Source organism: Platalea leucorodia (assembly GCF_965183815.1).
Source record: "Platalea leucorodia genome assembly, chromosome: 19".
Lineage (NCBI taxonomy): Eukaryota > Metazoa > Chordata > Aves > Pelecaniformes > Threskiornithidae > Platalea > Platalea leucorodia.
Genome location: NC_138841.1, coordinates 7,013,269 through 7,032,960, shown reverse-complemented (window position 1 = coordinate 7,032,960; position 19,692 = coordinate 7,013,269). Strand labels below are relative to the sequence as shown.

The 19,692-nt window shown below is 44.3% G+C and overlaps 2 protein-coding genes across 9 annotated transcripts in view; both read left to right on the top strand.

Annotated features, from left to right (window-relative positions):
• Positions 1-7,357, top strand: part of IPO9 (importin 9) — a gene marked incomplete at its 5' end in the record, with an annotated part of 42,672 nt that extends 35,315 nt beyond the window's left edge. For 2 of the 6 annotated variants that reach the window (XM_082330394.1, XM_082330396.1), the window contains 5 exons: positions 198-331; positions 1,897-2,016; positions 2,500-2,601; positions 3,414-3,490; positions 4,070-7,357. In XM_082330394.1, the coding sequence (XP_082186520.1) occupies positions 198-331; positions 1,897-2,016; positions 2,500-2,601; positions 3,414-3,490; positions 4,070-4,180 (544 nt within the window). In that variant the 3' untranslated portion in view covers positions 4,181-7,357. Of the gene's footprint in view, positions 1-197; positions 332-1,896; positions 2,017-2,499; positions 2,602-2,682; positions 3,320-3,413; positions 3,491-4,069 lie in introns of those variants that run through there. The other 4 variants (XR_014230218.1, XM_082330397.1, XM_082330395.1 and 1 more) reach the window with 4 other exon arrangements.
• Positions 7,358-7,757: 400 nt separating this feature from the next.
• Positions 7,758-19,692, top strand: part of LZTR1 (leucine zipper like post translational regulator 1) — a 37,089-nt gene continuing 25,154 nt past the window's right edge. For all 3 annotated transcript variants that reach the window (XM_082330209.1, XM_082330208.1, XM_082330210.1), the window contains exons 1-9: positions 7,758-7,981; positions 8,062-8,124; positions 8,240-8,296; positions 8,981-9,060; positions 9,443-9,551; positions 11,142-11,225; positions 12,729-12,786; positions 13,376-13,515; positions 14,508-14,709. In XM_082330209.1, the coding sequence (XP_082186335.1) occupies positions 7,806-7,981; positions 8,062-8,124; positions 8,240-8,296; positions 8,981-9,060; positions 9,443-9,551; positions 11,142-11,225; positions 12,729-12,786; positions 13,376-13,515; positions 14,508-14,709 (969 nt within the window). In that variant the 5' untranslated portion in view covers positions 7,758-7,805. The remainder of the gene's footprint in view (positions 7,982-8,061; positions 8,125-8,239; positions 8,297-8,980; positions 9,061-9,442; positions 9,552-11,141; positions 11,226-12,728; positions 12,787-13,375; positions 13,516-14,507; positions 14,710-19,692) is intronic.

The following is a 19,692-nucleotide window of genomic DNA, read 5'->3' as shown; positions in this document are numbered from 1 at the left end:
GATGAGTCCAGTTTCAGGTGCTGACATAAAGCAGGAGAAATAGGATAATTCTGTAATGCTTGTTCTTGGCAAAAGTGTAGAAAAAAGGGCATCTGAATCTCTGCTCTGGAGATGTGTTCCCTGTTAACAGCTCGCTCTGAAAGCCAGGCAGTTTAGAGACATTCCCATCTGTAATTTTCCTATTCCTTGCTCCCCAGCTCTGTAGCGTTGTGTAAACTCCTTCAGTATGGCATCAACACAGATGACAAGCGACTTCAGGACATTAGAGTAAAGGGAGAAGAAATATTTAATATGGATGAGGGAATACGGACACGATCAAAGTCAGCCAAAAGTAAGTAATCATTTGCTGCTTTTAACAGGGTTTTTTTTTTTCCCGTTAGTAGATGCTATGAAAGGCCGTACAATAGATACTGCAGATCACACAAAGCTGTGGGAGATATTTCCTACAGAAGGTGCATGTTGTTTTTTAGAGCTAATCCATACATCGTGTACTTAACATATCCATTATGTGCTTTAATTCTGCCAAAGACTGATTTGGAAGACTCCTAATGCCTCTGATTTAATATAAGTGGATGAGGTGATTATGGGATAGGGAGTTATTCACTGCTATTTTGCGTCATCCTGTTCCATCTAATGAGATAGAATTGATAATTTCATGATGCCTAGTAGCTTCTCTGAAAGTGTGTTTAGTGAATGCAGAGACTTAAAAAAACCAAAAAGTGGTATTTTTTTGGATGAGACTGACTTTCACAAATATCAGCAATGATTTTAACAAGTTAGAGATCACTTTGAAGGAAAGCTTGGCCAGTCTACTGCATATGACTTGTCTAATTTTTAGTTGGCTGAACCCAAAATCCTTGATTGGAGATTACTGTACAGAGATTTGTATATTAAATCGGAGAGAGCACTGGGCAGGTTTTTTTTCTGGGGACTGAGCCCCAGAGGGGAAGACACTGGGGAGCCGCTGTCCTCAGCGGTCAGTCAAACCCTGGGTTCTGCGACTTGCTGTGCTAGAGCTCGTGCACAACCAGCCGTGGGACAGGCCGTAACGGCTGTACCGATCCAGACCGGAGGCCCGTCGAGGCAGTCAGGGCTCCTCGAGCCTTCAGCTGTCGTAGGCTCAGGGCATCTGGGGTGACGCAGTAACGCTTAGTAAAGGAAATAAATAGGGGAAGGCACTAGAAGTGTAAGAGGTAAGTAGTGGTCACAAAACACTGCTGCCTTATTATTATTTGCTTAAAAAACCCACCACAAACCAAACCAACTCAGGTGTTGTCTAGTCAGGTAGAAGAACAGTAATTGCTAGCATTTGAGCACCTAAAGAGTAAAAGTTAGTGCTTCCGGTTTCTTTATTTGATAGGATCTTTACTTTTGCGATTAAGGACAAAACCACTGTCTAGCTATCCCTATGGAATAATTAGGCCTTGCAGGAGCCCTGGTGAGGAAAAGCTGGAGCTTGCAGTGTCTCAGAAAGGGTAGAGCCACGCGTGGGAGTGCTGCACTGCTCATTTACTTGAATGCACTGCTAGATGTGCAACAGCAACTTTAGAGAAGAAAGCTTAATGAAGTCATCTGGAACTGTGGTTTCGTTGAGTAGACTCACAAATTAATTCAGCTGTGAAGATTTTAACTATGCCTTCGCTTCATTCAAAATAGCCAAGATTTGCTATTGCACTTAAGATCTTTGGAAATCTAGCTGTGAAGGTATATGGAAGGAACATTCGGGGGGGTTTCGTCGGTCCCTTTTTCCTCCCAACATGGAAGTTTTTGCTCGTCTGTGAGCATTTTAAATGTATGGTAAAATTAAAAAAGACAACCACCACAAAAAAAAAAAGGCCTGCTTTCAACAACTTTTTATTAAAAGCAGTATGAATATATATTTTTCTTCTCTTACAGATCCTGAACGCTGGACAAACATTCCTTTGTTAGTAAAAATCTTGAAATTAATAATAAATGAACTCTCTAATGCGATGGAAGCAAATGCATCTAGGCAGACAACTGCAGATTGGAGCCAAGGTAAAATACTGGGTTTGCTTTTCCTCTTTGCGTGGCTTAAATCTACTTTGTAATCTCTCCAGAAGCATTTACAGTCATAAGAAACTCACAACAGTAAACAGTATACCTGTAATTACAAAGGCTTAAATAGTGATCCAAAGGATAAAATCAGCCAGTGTTGTGACCTTAAACCTGAAAATTATTTTGGGCTAGTTTGGAAGATGGGATCTGACCATGTGCCAATAAAATTATCCTTTCTTGGTGTACCTGGTTTGCCTTTCTTCCTCCCTACTCCAGGCATCCATTCTTGCAGCTGCTTTTTGCTGAGCTCCAGTCCTTGCGTTACTCGTTCCGAAGGGCTGGCGGAGGTTGCAGGCGTTTCCCTTCATCCGCCTGCACGAGCAGGGCCGTTTGCCTAAAAACTGTACAGTCCCCTGTATAGCGATCGGCAGACCGGACCTCTTAGATTTTGTTTATTTGTAGAAATTTTTGTTGTCTAAACAGATGATTCCAATGATATGTGGGAGGATCAGGAAGAGGAGGAGGATGAAGATGAAGGCTTAGCAGGACAGTTCTTATCAGATATTCTTTCCACAAACAAGTATGGTAAGTAACAGCTTTTAAGTGCTCACTCAAAGTGAAAATAGAGTAGATAACATCCTAGTCAAAGTTTTCTTTCCTTGACAGCAGCTCAACAGAGACTGCAGGCAAGGGGAAGGAAATATTACACTGGGATTTTGAATAAGGATTTTTTCCTGTAAGAGAGGGACGTGTCTGGATAACACGATGATTAAATAACTGCATTTTTCACCTGAGAGTTTAAATGCTGCGTAGGCTTCCTGTTGCTGTGAGGTTCGTGCAGGTATTTCTTCTAAAGAGAAAATTGATGCTTAAGGATGTAGACGTGACTTTGGAATGACAATGTCGTAGCAGTGGATGAGCTTGTTTGTGAAGTGACCTTGAGAAATAATAGCTGCATAAAGATGAAGCGGGTATAATATCTTCTTTCCTCTGCTCTCCAGTTTGCATATAGTCTTAGAAGAGAGAACCTTGCAGGCAAATACAATAAGGGAGACTACTTACATTAGCGCAGAATCGGAAATGTGTCACCCTGACATAAGGTTAAGGCATAAGATAATATTGCACATAACTAACAAACCTGCTCGGCTAGTGCCCCCTGTGCTCATCTCACCCGCGCGTTCCTCGAGACTCCCACTATGACCCGTCGTCTTCTGTGGTGTCGTGTTTTATAGTCATCTGATATTCAGGAGCGAATATTCTGGATACAAATTTTTTTACCCAGCAGTGCTGAAACGATTTCTTTTTGGATCCTTGGCTTTCAACAATAGTCTAATAGAATACTTCCTGCGATATTTTGCTCTGTTTGATGTTAAAACCTGCTGATTTGCCTCTGACAGATGAGGATTACTATGAAGATGATGAAGAGGACGATCCAGATGCGTTAAAGGACCCTCTTTACCAAATAGATCTCCAGGTGATGTTCTAGAATGAGGTTTTTGAATCAGATCCCTATCATTCTTTATCAACTTAATTTTTTATGTTGTACTTCAACAAAACTGTAAACGCCAGTTATGGATTGTTGTCCCAAATGTTCTCAGTTCATTGAAATTACTTTGCAAAGTGCTGAGTATCCCAAGAATGCCTGGAGCTGGTTTTCCTTATTGGATCAATATCTATAACTTGGAAATGTGAATGAACAAAACTTTTTGAACGGAGGGAGATGGGACTTCGCTACCCATGAGCTTTACAGCTATTTGCTGAAGTCAGAAGTAGGTTGGAGACTGAACAGGACAGGATTTCCTACTCCGCTGGGAGATGCCCCCCTCCAGCCACAGCCCCTGTACGACACTTTGCTCCTGCTTTTTACCACCACCTGGCAGCCGTTTATCAGCCCTTCCCTCTGCTGCCGCCCGCCCTTCTGCATCGCTTTTCTGTTCCCTTGCGATCCCTTTGCCTTACTCGGTGCATGTTGAGGTTTGTCCTTTGATACATGAAAGAAACAGAATGTCCAAAGTGACGTGATGCTAATTGGGTCTTTCTGTCTTCCTTTCAGGCCTATCTGACTGACTTCCTCTGTCAGTTTGCACAGCAGCCCTGCTATGCAATGTTTTCAGACCATCTCAATGAGAACGAAAAGCGAGTGTTACAGGCCATTGGTATATAGACCCACTCGAGAGACCATCCCGATCATATCTGAACAATATTTTTTGGCTTATTCCACGTTTTATGATTAAACATAAAACATTTTCCAGTGTCTACCTGCTTGTTACAGGTGGGTGATGGCCTCGTTGCGATGTATTGAGCCTCATCTTAACATGAATCTGCTAAGGGAAGGAATACTAAGAAAGCAGCAAGGACAGAAGTCTGTAGAGCTTTGCACATTGGTCTCACCATGGGAGCACTTTCATTTTCCACAGTAACTTTCCAGGAAGTTCTTAAAGATAAAAAAAATGTGTCCTTAATATTTTTAAAAGCAACTGTCTCTACCAGTGAAGAGGCACTTAACTGAGTTTCCCACAGCACAGTTGGACAGAGAAAGGAATTGGGTCACTTACAGATTGCTTGGATGTATCTTGAGAAATTGGAAGGTTGTTCCTCTTCGCGCTCGCATAACACATACAGGGTAAATATCTTGATCTTACAGCGTGACTTCTTTTTATAGAACTATAGACTCTTTTATCAGAGATGCCTGAATGGTATGGAACCTGTTTACAGGAGTTTGGATGGGAAGCTGAGACAATAAAACCGAATGCGTATCTCCTTTCCTGTTGTGGATGGGGCTTTGTCGCTCACATCTGCTGTCCAGTCCCATGGGAGCAGTTCTTTACTAATGCTTTTGTGTGCACATGCTCAAAGGAAGCTACCACTTAAATTTCTGTTCCTGTGGCATGTGGCTACTGAAGACTTTGGTTTTATGGAACACAAGGAGCCACAATTTTTAGGGGAAAAACACCTGATTGTATTTAACATATTTGCTCCATGACAGCCACTCTGAACTACTTTGCTTCCTTCACACTCCTGTGTGTATTTTTATAGAGTGGTAAAATAACATTTGCAAATTGATTTACCCATAAGAACAGCGTGATGTATCTCACAACACCTCTCTGCCTTTGGTTCCCCTTTGGGGAAAATGAAAATAAAACTATTAAAATGTACATTGGTATCCTTCTTATAAAACAGATTTAAAAGGAACTTGCACTTGTTTCCTGAAGTCACTTTTTAAAGACATATTTCTCCATAGGAGACTTTCTGTATGTGCCGCCCGGAGGATGTTAGGGTATTTCGCAGGAGTCATCTGGACAGAAAGGGAGTCCTGTAATGGATACATCTTCTTCTGCTTAAAAGAAAAAGGCTGACCCATTATAGAGTTTCCTTTCTTAAGAAAGGTACTTGCTGTTCCTTTGTGGAATAATATGCTTCGAAGTTGTATCTAAAAACCTCCAAAGAGCTGGAGTAATTCTGTATCTTACTGGTCTAACAGAGTATAGCTTTTCACTTTTTTACCAGGAGGGGATAATAAATTCACTTTTTAACAGATAAAGATGGCACAATTTGTTTAGCGTGTGTGGGGAAAATGATAAAATAACCCTGAAGTGTAAAGCCGACCTTGCTCCCCTCTCCCACCCCAGCCCCTCACGCCGTGCCTGAGAACGGGCAGGGCGAGGGGGATCCCCACCCGTCGCTGCAGATGGATCTGACCCGTCCTCGAGTTCTCAGTGGTTTTGTATGACTAGCTCTGTGAGAAGCAGAATTCGAAGCCTGATTTCTGTGTGTGTGCATGCGTGTGTGTGTCTAATAAGGCATAAGCTCCGATCAAAAGTTTCCATGCAGCTGTGTTGCGGTATCTTTCTTCCCTGTGGATTTTCTGGTGTATAAGAATATATAATTAAACTGTGCCATGGCCGCCTCTTCAGTGGGAATGCTGCCGTTCTGTCTTCTACCTAGACATTTTTATTTTTTTAAATCTATTAGGAATTTTGTTTTGAGGCATTTGTCTCTCCCAGCTTTCACTGAAAAGGGACAAGTTAAACTAAACAGTGCAGTCTCTTGAGGGAACCAGACTAGACGTAGATGGCTGCAGCAGTGTGTCCTGATAGCTGTGCAGGAGGGATCGAGTGAGTGTCCGCAGAGTGACCGCTCCCAGCCCTGGGAAGAGGCAGGACCATCTTTTTTTGCCCCGTACGTTGGCAGGAAGGCTCAAAACCCATCATCCATTCTTGGAGGTAAGTGAATACCAAGCATCTGGAAGCATCGAGGTGTGTTTTAGGGTGTCAGTTGTCAATGGCGCATGGTCAGGTCTGGTTAGCCAGGGCTCGTGGAGAGGTGCTGGTGGGGTTCCTGTGCTTTCTGGTGGGTGTTGGCTGGTGTGTGCCGTGGTGGGGCTGGCTTTAGTTAAGTTGGATGGTGGGTTTAAACAAGTCCGTGAAAAATGAGAGCAGCCTAGTACTACTGGTATCATTCCTCATCCTGAGCTGAGAAATCAAAGGATTTCTTTGCAAGGTCCCGAAAGTGTCTGGTAGAGTTCTTGTTGGAGCTCTTCAGCGCGTTGGTTAGGAACTGCTCTTTGATTTGCAGGCGTCGATGGCTTTTCCAGGAGCGTAGCTGGTGAGATGGGAAAGGTTGGGGAATAAGTGGCTTCTGGGGACGGGTGCTCTGCACTCCCTCCTGCAGCATCAGCTCCCATGCAGCCCGAGCTGCCCGGGCATGGTGCCGCTGGGATGAGGTGTGGATCTGGGACCAGCCCTGGAGATGTGGGCGCAGGAACAGCGTAGCTGCGCGGCACGCTCTGCGGCGAGCAAACTCAGGGTGTGCAGGATGCTTTTTGGGGAGAAATACTGTGACTCGGCTTCCCCTGAAAAGAGGCCAGGTAGGATGTGAGAGCGACGGTGCGCAAGGGGGATGGTTTGAAGGACTACTGGTGCTCGCGCTCATGTAACTCCTTTGCCCTTATGCTTTCTCACTGTTCTTCCTCCTAACAAAATTCGGAATGCTCCGTGATGTATCTTTAAACCAGATTTTTTTTTTGCTGGAGGGGTGTCAGCTTTGCTGAAACAACTCTGACCCGTAACAAGGTGATTGCTCAGGATGAAAAAAGCTGGACTCTACGGAGATGCGCCTAAGGCCTGGTTCCGAGGTGCAGAGCGCTCCTCTTGTTGCCTGCTGTTGAGAAGAAACTAAACTCGTAGTCATAAAGGTTACTAACACCATGTTAGGAAATACAAGCTCCCTGTTAAACTAAATTGAAACTGAAGGGTGGGATGTGGGCTACTGCACAGCCCTGGGCACGTGCCGCTGCCGGTGCCTGGCACGCGCGTGTGGCTCGCAGCCCCTCGGTGGGGAAGGACCGATGGCGTTTGGCACGCGGGGTGTTGCCTTGTAGCACAGCGCGACGCTCCCAGCGCCACAAACTGTAATTTAACTAGTTAATAGCTCAGCTGTGACTCTGGAATGAGACTTTATGCGTATTCATGAGTATTGTTCTTGGTTTGGGTTTTTTGTATTAACAAATAAACTCTTTTAACGGATAAACCTGCCTGGCTTCTGAGTCTTGCAGAGGCAGCCCCCGCGGTCACGGTCAGCTCCACCCACCGGGCGCCGGCCTCGAACCCGGGACCTTCCGCGCCGCCCCCCCCCCCTCCCGAGCGGTGCATGCTGGGGGCTGTAGTCCAAGGGGGGGCAGCCGGGCGCGGCGGCCGCCCTGCTCGCGGTGCACGCCGGGAGCTGTAGTCCGGCGGCGAGGCCGCAGCCACGCCGGGAGCCGCAGCCCGGCCGCGAGCCGTATCCCGGCCATGGCGGCGGCCGGAGCCCCGGCGGGCAGCGCGGGGCGCTCGAAGGTGGCGCCGAGCGTAGACTTCGACCACAGCTGCTCGGACAGCGTCGAGTACCTCACCCTCAACTTCGGGCCCTTCGAGACGGTTCACCGGTGGCGCCGCCTCCCGCCCTGCGACGAGTTCGTGGGGGCCCGGTGAGCGGGGGGCGGCGGGCCGGGGCGGGGGGACGGGGGTGTCCCGGCGGCTCCTGACCGCCGCTCTCTGCCGCCCGCAGGCGCAGCAAGCACACCGTGGTGGCCTACCGGGACGCCATCTACGTCTTCGGCGGGGACAACGGGTAAGGCCGCGGCGGGCCCGTGGGGAGGGGAGCGGGCCCGGGGCTGAGGGCAGCGGCGCTGCCCCTCGCCGGCTCCGCGGCCCGGCTCAGCCGCCTCTCTCCTTCCTCCCCGCAGGAAGACGATGCTGAACGACCTGCTGCGCTTCGACGTGAAGGACTGCTCGTGGTGCAGGTGGGCTGCGCTGGGACCCCCGGGCTCCGGCCCTCGCAGGGCCGCTGGCGGGGCTCGGCCGTGCCGCATCTTTCCTCAGCACCCCGGTCCCGGGTGTAAAAGCTGGGGGCTCTGCCACAGCATCCAAGGGGAAGCATCCCCCCGGCCCAGGCGCTGCCATGGCTGACCTCTGCAAGCCCGCAGCGCGGCTGAGCTGCCGGGAGGTTGTCGGGCGTCCCCGCACAGCTCCCGCCGGCGCGGGGATGCCGGGCAGCACGGCGAGCGACAGCGAGCCATGGCTCGCCACCGTCCGTGCGCCCTGTGAGAGCGCTGAAGGGCCGCGGGCAGAGGGACGAGGGACGGGGCTGCTGCAGCCTCTGAGGGCAGGAACGGTGCCGGGGCCTGGCAGGGGTCTTTGCTGTGCTCCTTTGCTCTGGGCTGCGCCGGCTGCGTTGTCTTACCTGTGCCTCACTCGCTATCTCTGCCAAACGGATTTCAGCAGCATCGTGCTTGTAACCGCTTATGCCTATAGTGCAAAGTCTGTCATGAAATCTTAGTATAATTAAGAAACCAAAACTAGTGAAAACACTCAGGAACAGTAGAGTAACTTTTAACAATTGTTTCTTTTTTGAATTTGCACAATAGCTTTGAGTGCCTGAAGCATGACAAGGGTGTTTGATTGCTGCTGTTCTAAATGTTGTGCAGGGCTTTTACCACCGGGACCCCGCCAGCACCACGGTATCACCACTCAGCTGTGGTCTATGGGAGCAGCATGTTTGTCTTCGGTAAGACAGCAGCAGATTACAGTTGTGCGTGCTTGGAATGATAAATGAGCCGGTATCGTTTTGAAAAAAGAATGAGATATTTTTAGGAGGTGTCAGAAGATCTTACTCAGTAGAAAATCCAGTATTTTTCATGGCTGACTGTGATTTCAACTTTAGTTTGGAAATGCTTTTGCTGTTTTCTCTGAAGTAAAGAAGACTTGAAACTCATTACCACGGTGTTTCTTTAGGTGTAGGAGTGGAGGAGAAGTCTCCCACCTGTAGCAGTCCGTTAGCCAAATACCTTCGCTTTGTGCGATCTAAACTTAAGTGTCCTTCTCATATAACGACTACAAGTGTGTATGCTCGGTTGCGTTTTGAGTCTAATGGAATCGTTGTTGCCCAGGTGGCTATACTGGAGACATTTATTCCAATTCCAACCTGAAGAATAAAAATGATCTCTTTGAATACAAGTTTGCAACTGGACAGTGGACAGAGTGGAAGACTGAAGGAAGGTAAGGAGCTGTCATCGTTACCCCACTCTTCAAGGGGACTTGAGCGTAACTCAGCAAACGTTTAAAATAGCACAGTTAGAACTGGTTACAACGCTAATATTAAGGCTGCAGAACGATTTCTGTTTTACTTTCTTGAGAAAAGTTTTCTGAAAACTGTCTTTTGTTGTGAAGGTTTTTTTTGCAAGGCCTCCATTCCGGAGTGTACTGTATTGGAAATTTGACCAAAACCCGTTCTTCACGTTTCATTTCTGTGACACAGGGGATGGGAGCAAAGGAAATCTTTTCTTCTGAATTGTTTCTTTTTCAGGGATAGCGTGAAATTTGTTGACCCCTCCTAGTTTCAGTTGAGTTTTATCAGAAACCAGTTTGAAGCTCATTTGTAGTTAAATCTACAGATTCTTTTCTGAATAAAGTTTGAGTTTCTTGGGGTGCTCTGAAAGGCACACACTTGTTTGAAGCGCCTTAAGGTGACGTGTGTTCAAACAAATAAATTCAGAAGCAGGTGAATGAGTTGATGATATGTGTTTGGATCCATTGAACACAGGTTCCTGAGATTCAGCTTTCCAAGGTAAAATCAAAACCAGTAATGCGTTACTTCTTAAAGCACGTTTCAGGATGTTACCCGTGACACTGATTTTGACCCAACTACTTAATGCTTACCACACCCGCGTATGGGACGTACTCTGTCTTTACATGCAATTCATTACGTGTTTGAAGTTTCTGAAATGCTGATTTTAGCGGGGGGAGGGAGGGCAACTTTATCCTTGCGATTTGTAGAAAGGGATGAGGGACGCACAATCCGTTCTTGAGTTACTGTTGCTCACTTCTGATGAGCATATGTTATGTTTTAGAGCACAGACCCCATTAGTAATTTCTCTTTCTGGTTAGTCTAGCAACTACGGACGTTTTGGAGAGTAATTCTTATTCATATTTTACAAACTCAAAAGTCCTTGTCTTTCCCAACAATTACAAGTGTGCATACTGCAGAAATGACCTCAAACGTTGCATCTGCCGGCCTTGTGGCGTCACCGTTTTGTTCAGCCCTTCTTGGCTGATTTAGTAAAAATAACATAGATGCAATGTGGGCATTGCATCTCAGGAACACCCTGCTGAACGATCCCAAAGAAGCATTGGGAGCTCTGTCCCGGGTCTCGTTTATGCATTCCACCTTCTTAGTGCGTGAAAATATGTATGGGATTTTTATAGCACGAGTGGATTGCCGCTTTGCCGTAATGATAGTGCTATTAATTGTCCCGCTATTTAGCTACTTTCCATAAAATATTGTAAGAGTATTTGAGGCCTGGCAAGGAATTAATTGGGATTTTTTTTTTCTTTTTTTTTCCTGTATGCATTAAGGTAATTTTTCTCTAACGAAGGAAGCAGAGCGTAAAATTCTGAAATGTACCTTTCAGAGGCTTGCTTTGTGTTTTGAGGGGGTATGACAGAAGCAATTTCTTGGCTTGAAGCCGTTTTGTGTAGGGGACTTTATTCTTCTTCCATGTGCATTTTGGCTGTCATGCAGATCCTTCTTAAAGCACCTCTGCAGGGGATTTAAGTTTTTTTTTTTTTTCCTAATTTTCTCAATTGCAGATTGCCAGTTGCAAGGTCAGCTCATGGCGCAACAGTGTATAGCGATAAGCTGTGGATCTTTGCAGGATATGATGGCAATGCACGGTAGGTGGTGGGAACACTCTCTCCTTGGGTGCTTTGGTAAAATCCTACTCTCTCACTTTTCACCTCTGTAGAGACATTTTCATACACCGAGCTATTTGAACACATAACTGGAGCTTTGCAAAGCCCAGGCTGTTGAGCATTACAGGTTTGCAGTTCAACAGTTCACGTTCAAATAGGTATGTGTTTAAAACCTAAAAATCTGGTGACTCAGAATGGCTGTGGATGTATAATTTGACAGCCTTCTTGGCTGTAAAGATGCTAAATGATCTTTGAAATTTGGCGAATGAGCATTTCTGAAAGGATACCCGCCACAGGCCTTCTGATGTCGCTGAAGACGTATAGAACAAAGGATGGGTTTTCTCTGAAGTCATACGACAGAACTAAGAGCAACATGTCAGCTTTTTGTCTGAAAATATGCGATACTCTTGGTGGGATACTGCACTGAAATACCAAGAGTATTAAGGTTGAAGGGAAGATGAGATTTTGGATGGGAAAAGACTGGAAATGAGTGGTACTGAGAAGTTAGGGAGAGTCTGGTGCCTTGTCCCAGCTGGCAGCTCTTCATGTTTGCTGTTAGTCTACCAGGGAAGAATCAATTCTGAACAGATAATTTTTCTCTGTCTTGATGAACTTTAGAAGTATTTTATGTTGATGCACAATATTTGCATTGTGAGAGCTTATAGAGATTGTCAGAATCTAGGAGCTGCCTCCTCTTCTGAGGAGAATCTGCAGAAAAGTTATCAGCTCCTCAGAGTCTCCAGGAGAACTGCTGCTAATTGGAAAAACAGACGGGATCTTTTCTTTATTTCTGGAGGAGGAATTGGAGAAAGATGCGTGACTCTGGAATTGCTCAGTTCCAGCTTAGGGAGCTCCCCAGGGACCTTGCATAGCTGGAAGGAGGGATTGGGTGAGAGGAGCTGTCTAATCTATGTTAAATATGTCTAATCATGTTAAAAAATGTCTTTTTGTGGAACATGAGCCTCCAGGCAGATTTGAACAAAGGAAGCATCTGTAGTTGTCTGTGAGTTACTCGTACTGGGAAAAGCATAGTCAGGTACGTAGTGGTCAGTGATGTGTCAGGTTACCCGCTTCGTCCTCCTTTATGTATTTGAGGTAGGATTCGCCAGGTAAATAATTACTGTGGTCAGTCTCGGGGGTTAGCAGGGATGGGCAGAAGGCAGGGTAATAAAGGGTATTTCTGTAAAAATCCTGAAGATTAAATAGCTCAAATCCTTAAGCTCCAGGCAGAGTTGCTGTGTGTAACTGTTAACTGCAGTATACTTGTAACCAGAAAGATGCTAAAGCAAGCTTAGGTGGTGATATAAAATGTAGGTGTAGGACAAAAAGATTATAGTAGTTTTTTTCTGTTAGCAGAAGTAGCAGATTCTTCCTGTGCAGGAGAAGGAATGCTGATAAAGTAGGATCTCTGTCCTTTCAACTCTGGGCTAAAAATTACCAAAAATAAACTGTTTCAAGTCAAGCATTCTTTGTGTTATCACCTAGGTTAAATGATATGTGGACAATTGGCCTGCAGGATAGAGAGCTAACATGCTGGGAAGAGGTAAGAAACTTTAATTTAGACCAGCACAGAATTTTCTTTTTTGGTTTTCATACGCAATTACTTAAAATTTCCTGTGCTGGATTATGCTGCTCTCTCTTCAGAATGTATTTGTCACACAGCCGAAAAGAAACAGCTCAAATTTTATTTTGGTTATGTATTTGGAAAACCAAGCGTATATGAAAGTGATTTTTTGCTTGTGAATCTGTGAACCAGTCCTAGGGTGCCCACGGTGGCTTTGCTGTGCCCCTATAAAAAGGGACTGCATTTCCCACCTTAACCACTGCCATAGACTGGGAGCTTTGCTGGCTGGCTATCAAGATCCGAGTCCTGATCCTTAGAGTATCAGGGGCTTTAGAAATGTGGCCTCTCATCCTTTTTATCCACGGCAAAATTAGTCTGTGCAGACGTGTAAGCCCAGCATTAGTCGAATACCCGTAGCCAGATTTATAGGGACTTGGTTGTCTGCAGACACTGCTGCCATGTGGTCTGTCTGTCTGCTGATGTATTGCCTGGTCCTGCGGCACACGCGACACGTGTAGCGGTGCACTGCAATAACACGTTTTAAATTTTGAACTTTGTTATCTTTCAGATTGAACAAAGTGGTGAAATTCCTCCTTCGTGCTGTAATTTTCCTGTGGCTGTTTGCAAAGACAAGATGTTTGTTTTCTCTGGCCAGAGCGGAGCAAAGATTACCAATAATCTCTTTCAGTTTGAATTCAAGGAAAAGATGTAAGTGTAGACAGTTAAGTCGTGCAAAATCCACATAGTCCTTGAATACTTCAGTTGAGAAATGCACATACTTAAGTTATTGAGGAAGAATACCGCATCTCATGATTGGGAAGGGTAGATAAGATAAAATATGGGCTGTTTTAATAAGACTTTGTCATTTGTCATGTGCGTCAGATTGGTCTTTTTCAGCAGACGGAACAGAAAGTTTGGTAGATTCATTTTAAACAATAAGCACGAATGTTGGTGTATTCAGAATGGGATGCCAAATATTACCTTCCTAAAAGTTGTTGTATGAATACCTGATTAAATCCAGGCAGAGGTCCTGTGGAATACCAGTTCATAGTGAAATTGGTGGGAAATGTAGAACGCATGGTATCTTTTAAAATCTTGAGTATTCAGTTTGAGACGTTTGGTCGACTTTGCTCAAAGTGTTGACTATTGCTCTGAAAATGTGGCCCCTCTGATGGGGGAAGAATGCCCAAAAGTGGGAATACAGACACACTGGTCTGTTCTGGCAACCTGGTCTGTCTGGTTACGGGCTGAAGTGGAACCACAACTGAAACAGCAGCTAACGGCCTCCAAACCTTGGCTGAAATCGTGCTTTCGTAGGGAATAAGCGATGCCTTATCAACACGGGATACGGTATCAGAATGGTGGCCTTTACGTAGAAGGGCTAGCTGTTAAAATGTGTGATAATAGATCACCGGTTCCTTCCCAAGTCGTGGTCTTTGAACTGCTGGAGTTTACATAAATACATCTGGGTCATGGAACCACGTTGCCTTTATCACCTTTTCAGTTAGAAGCTGAGCAACACGGAGCTGACGTAGGTCTCAGAAATCTGCAGGATTAATCATTGTCTGTGCTCATGCAGGTTCAATAACTGCTGTAATAGAGCCCCTCTCCTTTATTCTTACAATCGGAGAGTTAGAAAACTTACTTTGCAGAAAAGAATTGTAAAAAAAAAATACACTGTTTCATTTCCAATGTCTCAGTTGGACACGCATTCCTACCGAGCACTTACTTCGAGGCTCCCCTCCTCCTCCACAGCGAAGATACGGCCACACAATGGTTGCGTTTGACCGGCATCTCTACGTGTTTGGTGGTGCTGCAGATAACACGCTGCCCAACGAGCTTCACTGCTACGACGTGGACTCTCAGACCTGGGAAGTTATCCAGCCCAGCCCAGACAGTGAGGTAAAACACTCAGCTCTTGGTTTTTCCTTTTATGCTCTGTCTTTTTTTGACCCATTTTTGCTGTCATGCTATGGACATGTTTTTGACAAAGACATTGACTTTTAGTTAAATAGTAATAGCTCCTTCCCACCAGTGGTTAAGCAGCTGAAGTATTGTGGTCAACGGTCTAAAAATTAGTCAGTGTTGATACATTTAAAACTTTTGCTTAGTGCTGTTTAAAGAAATACCATAAAACACTTGTAATTCAAGTTTTGAGTCAGTCATTATCTGACGAGGATTAGGAATGAATTCAGTGTGTGGACCGGTGGTTGTGTGGTTGGCTGTGTGATGCTCTTGAAGCAGAATTCAAAACGAGACAAGGTTTTTATTGTTTCACTGTAACAATGCCTGCGTGCCTAAAATCTTATACATTCTGTAATTACACAGAATAGCATTTCCCTTTTAGGTCATGTGTGAAGTGTTTGCTCATAAAGTTATGACTGTAAAATAATAATAGAGATCATAGGGAGGCTCAGAAATGGATTTTTTGAACATATTTGCATTAATAAGATACATAAATTGAAAAATGTAGGTTCTTTACGTGAACATAAAAAGGCAGCAGAGCACCAAGGGCCCAGTAAACACCCCAAACGTGAAAATATTGGAAAAAAAAGATGATGAACACATTGATATGTTTCTTTTGGGCTCCTCATTACAATGCAGCGATTGTGGGATAAAATGTCCATTTTTTTTCCATACTGCACTGATAGATACCATTTCTGGGATAACCTGGTATTTCAAGTTGAAGTGCTGAGGGTTTGCATGATTTCAGTACGCGTGCCCGTTCACATTTCAGTACATGTGATTCCAGTGGCCTCTGATCATTGCATTCCCAGAATGCACAAAAAAGTAGGTTTCTTGAAGCCTGTACTAATACGTGTATTTCCTGGATTTAGAATGGTTATGTTGACTGTATTTGTTAATTTTAATAGGTTTTACCTTAAGCCATGTTAAAATACTTCAGCTGATTTAATTCAGTTGATTCAGTAGGTTTAGAGTGTGTTAGCTGATCGGTGGGGAAGAAATATGTGATGTTTGAGTGCTGCATAGAGAACTTCTGAGATTTATGTCATACCTTAAAGAGATGAATATTACATGAATTAGGATCAAATTAGGATCAGATTTACTAATTTTGCCAGAATTGGTGTGACAGAGGTGCTCACATCTTTGACTGTTGCACTGTGTTTTAGTTTGTTTGCAAAGCCATACAACTCAGCATTTGATGAATAGGAAAATACCATTTACGCAGTGCTCTTAAATTAACAATGGATGTGGGGCCTCATTTTGAAAAAATATTTGACCAAAGTATTTCGTGGTAGCTTATTTTATGCTTTACAAAGCTGATTTATTTTCACATGACATTAATAAAACTGCATCTCCACCTTTTTAAAGATACAGTTGCCTTCAGGAATGTAGATCCCGTTCTGTTCCCACCAACGTTATCATTTGACACTTGAGGCGTCCTCAGTCGTCGTTTCTTTGTGATACGATTGTGTATCACTTTCAGGAGCAAAAGTGCTCCTGAGAGGGTTGTAAAACAGCATTATTACCTGACTTATCCCCTGCTAAATTTCACTTCATATTTCAGAGCCCTTTCCTTGGGCTGTCTGGAATCCCAGGCTGTAATCTGTTAGTTGCATGTGTTGTATTTTGAAGTTTCCTCCACAGTTACGGCGCCTAGAGGCGAATTTCGTAGAAGTGGGAAGTGAGATTGAAGCCCTCTTGAAACACGTGATAATAAATTTTCTTAAAAGACTGATTAACTGGCCTACCTGAGAGACTTTTGGTGTTTTAAGTAAGTTTTAAATGATTTTATGTGTTCTGGAGTGATAACTAGATCATTTCTCAGAATGGTTTTCCTGAAGTTTCTATGAGCTTTTGGCAAAGACTTGGAACAGTGGCAGTGAATCTCTAATACCATACTGTTCCCAGGGCACTCTGAACTTGAAATTTCCTTTCTTATTCATATCTGTGAACAAAATTATTCACATTAAGTTGAAACAAAGTAGAAGACAATGAGTGCGATGCTATCTCAGCCCTTGAAGAGTTGTGCTTGTGTGTGAAGTGATGGTGACCTCTGTTACCATGCAGCAGAATAATCTATCTTGGCTTTGGATAGAGTTGGGGTTTTTTGTCTTTTTCTAACGGATGGATTGTATAGTATATATTTGTCTTGTATTTTTCATAATACAGAAAAATGGTCTTAGAATTGCTGCATTACAACTTTGCTTAATAGCACTATAGCTAGCTTAACTTTCATGCTTATCATCATGGGATGAATTTCCTCTAATTCTTTCTTCTTTTGGGCATTTAGCATTGAGTGGGCAAAGCCTCCAGAGTCCAAAATAAGAAGGCTTGGTGCTGATTTAGCTGTTAATTCAGTAGTGATTTTTACAGTACTTTGCAAAAGAGCTGAAGGAGAGTGACTGCTGCCATTCCAGTCTTTGTCGTTCTCTGAACTAAGACTAAACCAGCCCCGAGCAGCTTTTCAGAGTGATCCAGGTACTGATTTGGACTTTTCAGGCCTACGCATGCCAGTAATAGAAACAGGCTGTCGGGTGGAAATGGTATTCGCCCCTGCTGCCCTGTTATGGGCAACATGGAAGGTGACAAGTCGCATGAGACCGAGGAATCTCGAGGTTTTTACCCGGAGAAGGTGGCACAATTTGAGCACTAATAACAGTGGTGCAGGGCGAGGTCCAGGGAGGTCGTAGAAGCAGTTACTGAGGACAGGCAGCAATCAAGTACCAGGCGCTGTGGGTGCACTGAGAGAGTCTTGCATTTTCTGCATTTGGGGTAAACGGGTAGAGCAAACACTGGAAACAAGTCTGGCGATGGACCTGTTCTAGTTCTCTGCCCACGTTGCTCGAAATTGTGCCTCGCTGTGGCATGGAGGATGGGAAAATGGCTTAATAAGTAGAAGAAGGGAAACTAAAGTGGAACAGGTCAGTACTTCAGAAATAAACCAGGAGCTCCTATTTTATGCTTTTAGGATGTCTCCAAAGTGCAAATCAAGACATGCTTTCTGAACTGCACAGTTCCAATCCATAGCTCCTCGTACCTTCGTCTTGATGCTATAATATAGGTACATATATATTTTACGGAGCACACAGCTATTCCCCATCTTTACTGTTAGATGATCTTCACAGTTGGGGGTTCTACTTTTCGAAGGCAGCCGGAGGAATATCATGTCTGCGTCCATGCCTGCCTGCATAACACTGCCAAAGCTTCCTGAGGTGCTGGGTTTCCTTTGTACAGGGCTATCAGAAGATTTTGAAATAATTTAAATATATTTTCCTATTTATTGCCCTCGAGTTTTGCTATTGAACTCAAAATATCCTTGGCTTTCAGAAGAAGGTTGGAAGAGCATAAAAAAATCAGCAGGCAATAAGAGCGAAAATGTTCCAGCTTGCACAGTTGCTTCCCAGCAGACAGACAGACAGACAGACACACGCGTGCACGCAGCAGTCATGGTTTGTGCTAGAGCAGAGGAGTGTATTGCAGGGAACGGCAGAGGAGCTCGAGGTCCGGGAAGGGTGCACATCCATTTGTGGACACAGCCACGCCGAATCAAAAGTGATGTCTGGAAGCAGCCACTGCCTCGCAGAGGACGGGGTGGTGTAGGGCAGGAAGACAATTCCCCTTCCTTGCAATGTTTAAAGAAGGTCAGTGCGTGGGATAGTTAAAATGTCTGTGGATCGCTCCCCCGGTACCAGGTGAATTACCGTCGTCTCCCCAGTGACTGCAGGTACTAGCGAGCAGTCTGTCTTTCCTGAAGTTACAGGAGAAATCTTTAAAACATGACCTGTGAAACATTTAGTCTCACAATTAGGCCTTTTGAAGCCAAGAGCAATACAAATTTCTGACTTTCAAAGCTCTTAATTTTTCTTTTAATAAGCAAGAAGGGAGGTTAATGTGTTGGTAACCTTCTCTGCCTTACTTTGAGGCACAGTTCTGGAGTTCTTCAGATGGATTACAGTGACGTGGTTTGTGGGCAGCTAAGAAGGATTAAAAGGACTTACTCATCTTACCGTGGAGGAGTCTGCCACGTTCTCCCTGTGCAGAGATCAGTTACACCCGTTGAGGTATCTTCAGGCAAAAGAAACATGTTATTATGTGAACAAAACCCTGAATTCCTGCAAGGAGGCCCCTAACAAGATCTGCCTTCAGATGTGGGGAATGTAGTTGTCAGGGTATCATGTTCTGCTAGGAGAGATAAAATTCAGCATTTCTCAGTCCAAAGAGAAGACTGATACTTTTTATGTTTATAAATAATATGTAGTGTTCGGACTTGCATCCTTTCTAGAAAATATTTTTTTAAAAATACAGGATCTTCATACCAGTGACCTTTTCAAGCTTGTGCTCACTAAGCTGGAGAGAGACACCTTGAAAATGTTAGTATTTATAAAAACCTGGTTATCAGAGTAACTGTAGTTAAGGTTGTTGCACAGCTTGATTTCTGTTTGTCAAGTCTATGTTCATACCCTTTCTGAGGGGTGTTGTTTATACACTTTTACAGAATTCTCCCAGGGAAAGCAAAATGCGGGCGTATGTGGATGATAGGCAGAAGGAATATGTTTCTGTAGCTCACTTACAGAAGTAAGAAATTAGAACAACACAGTATTAACGTGACCCACATTAAATGGGTATAAAGTTGGATAACTGAAAGCCATGAAATATGGTTTTGAGTGAGGAGTAGTTACTCTGCTTAGGTCCTTTAGAGACTGCTTCTTGTTGCATTGCTATGAACTTTTGCCAATGACCTTGAAAGAAAACAGAAAATCACAGCTTTCCCCTAATATTTATTGTCCAGAGTTTTGCCAATTAATGATTAAAATACCGCTCCACTCAGAGTGGTTTGGATTTCTTCTTAAGGTGGGCACAAACAATCCGTATGTCAGTGTGTGTGTAAAGTAATCCATTAGGAACAGGGTGTGTGGTCTA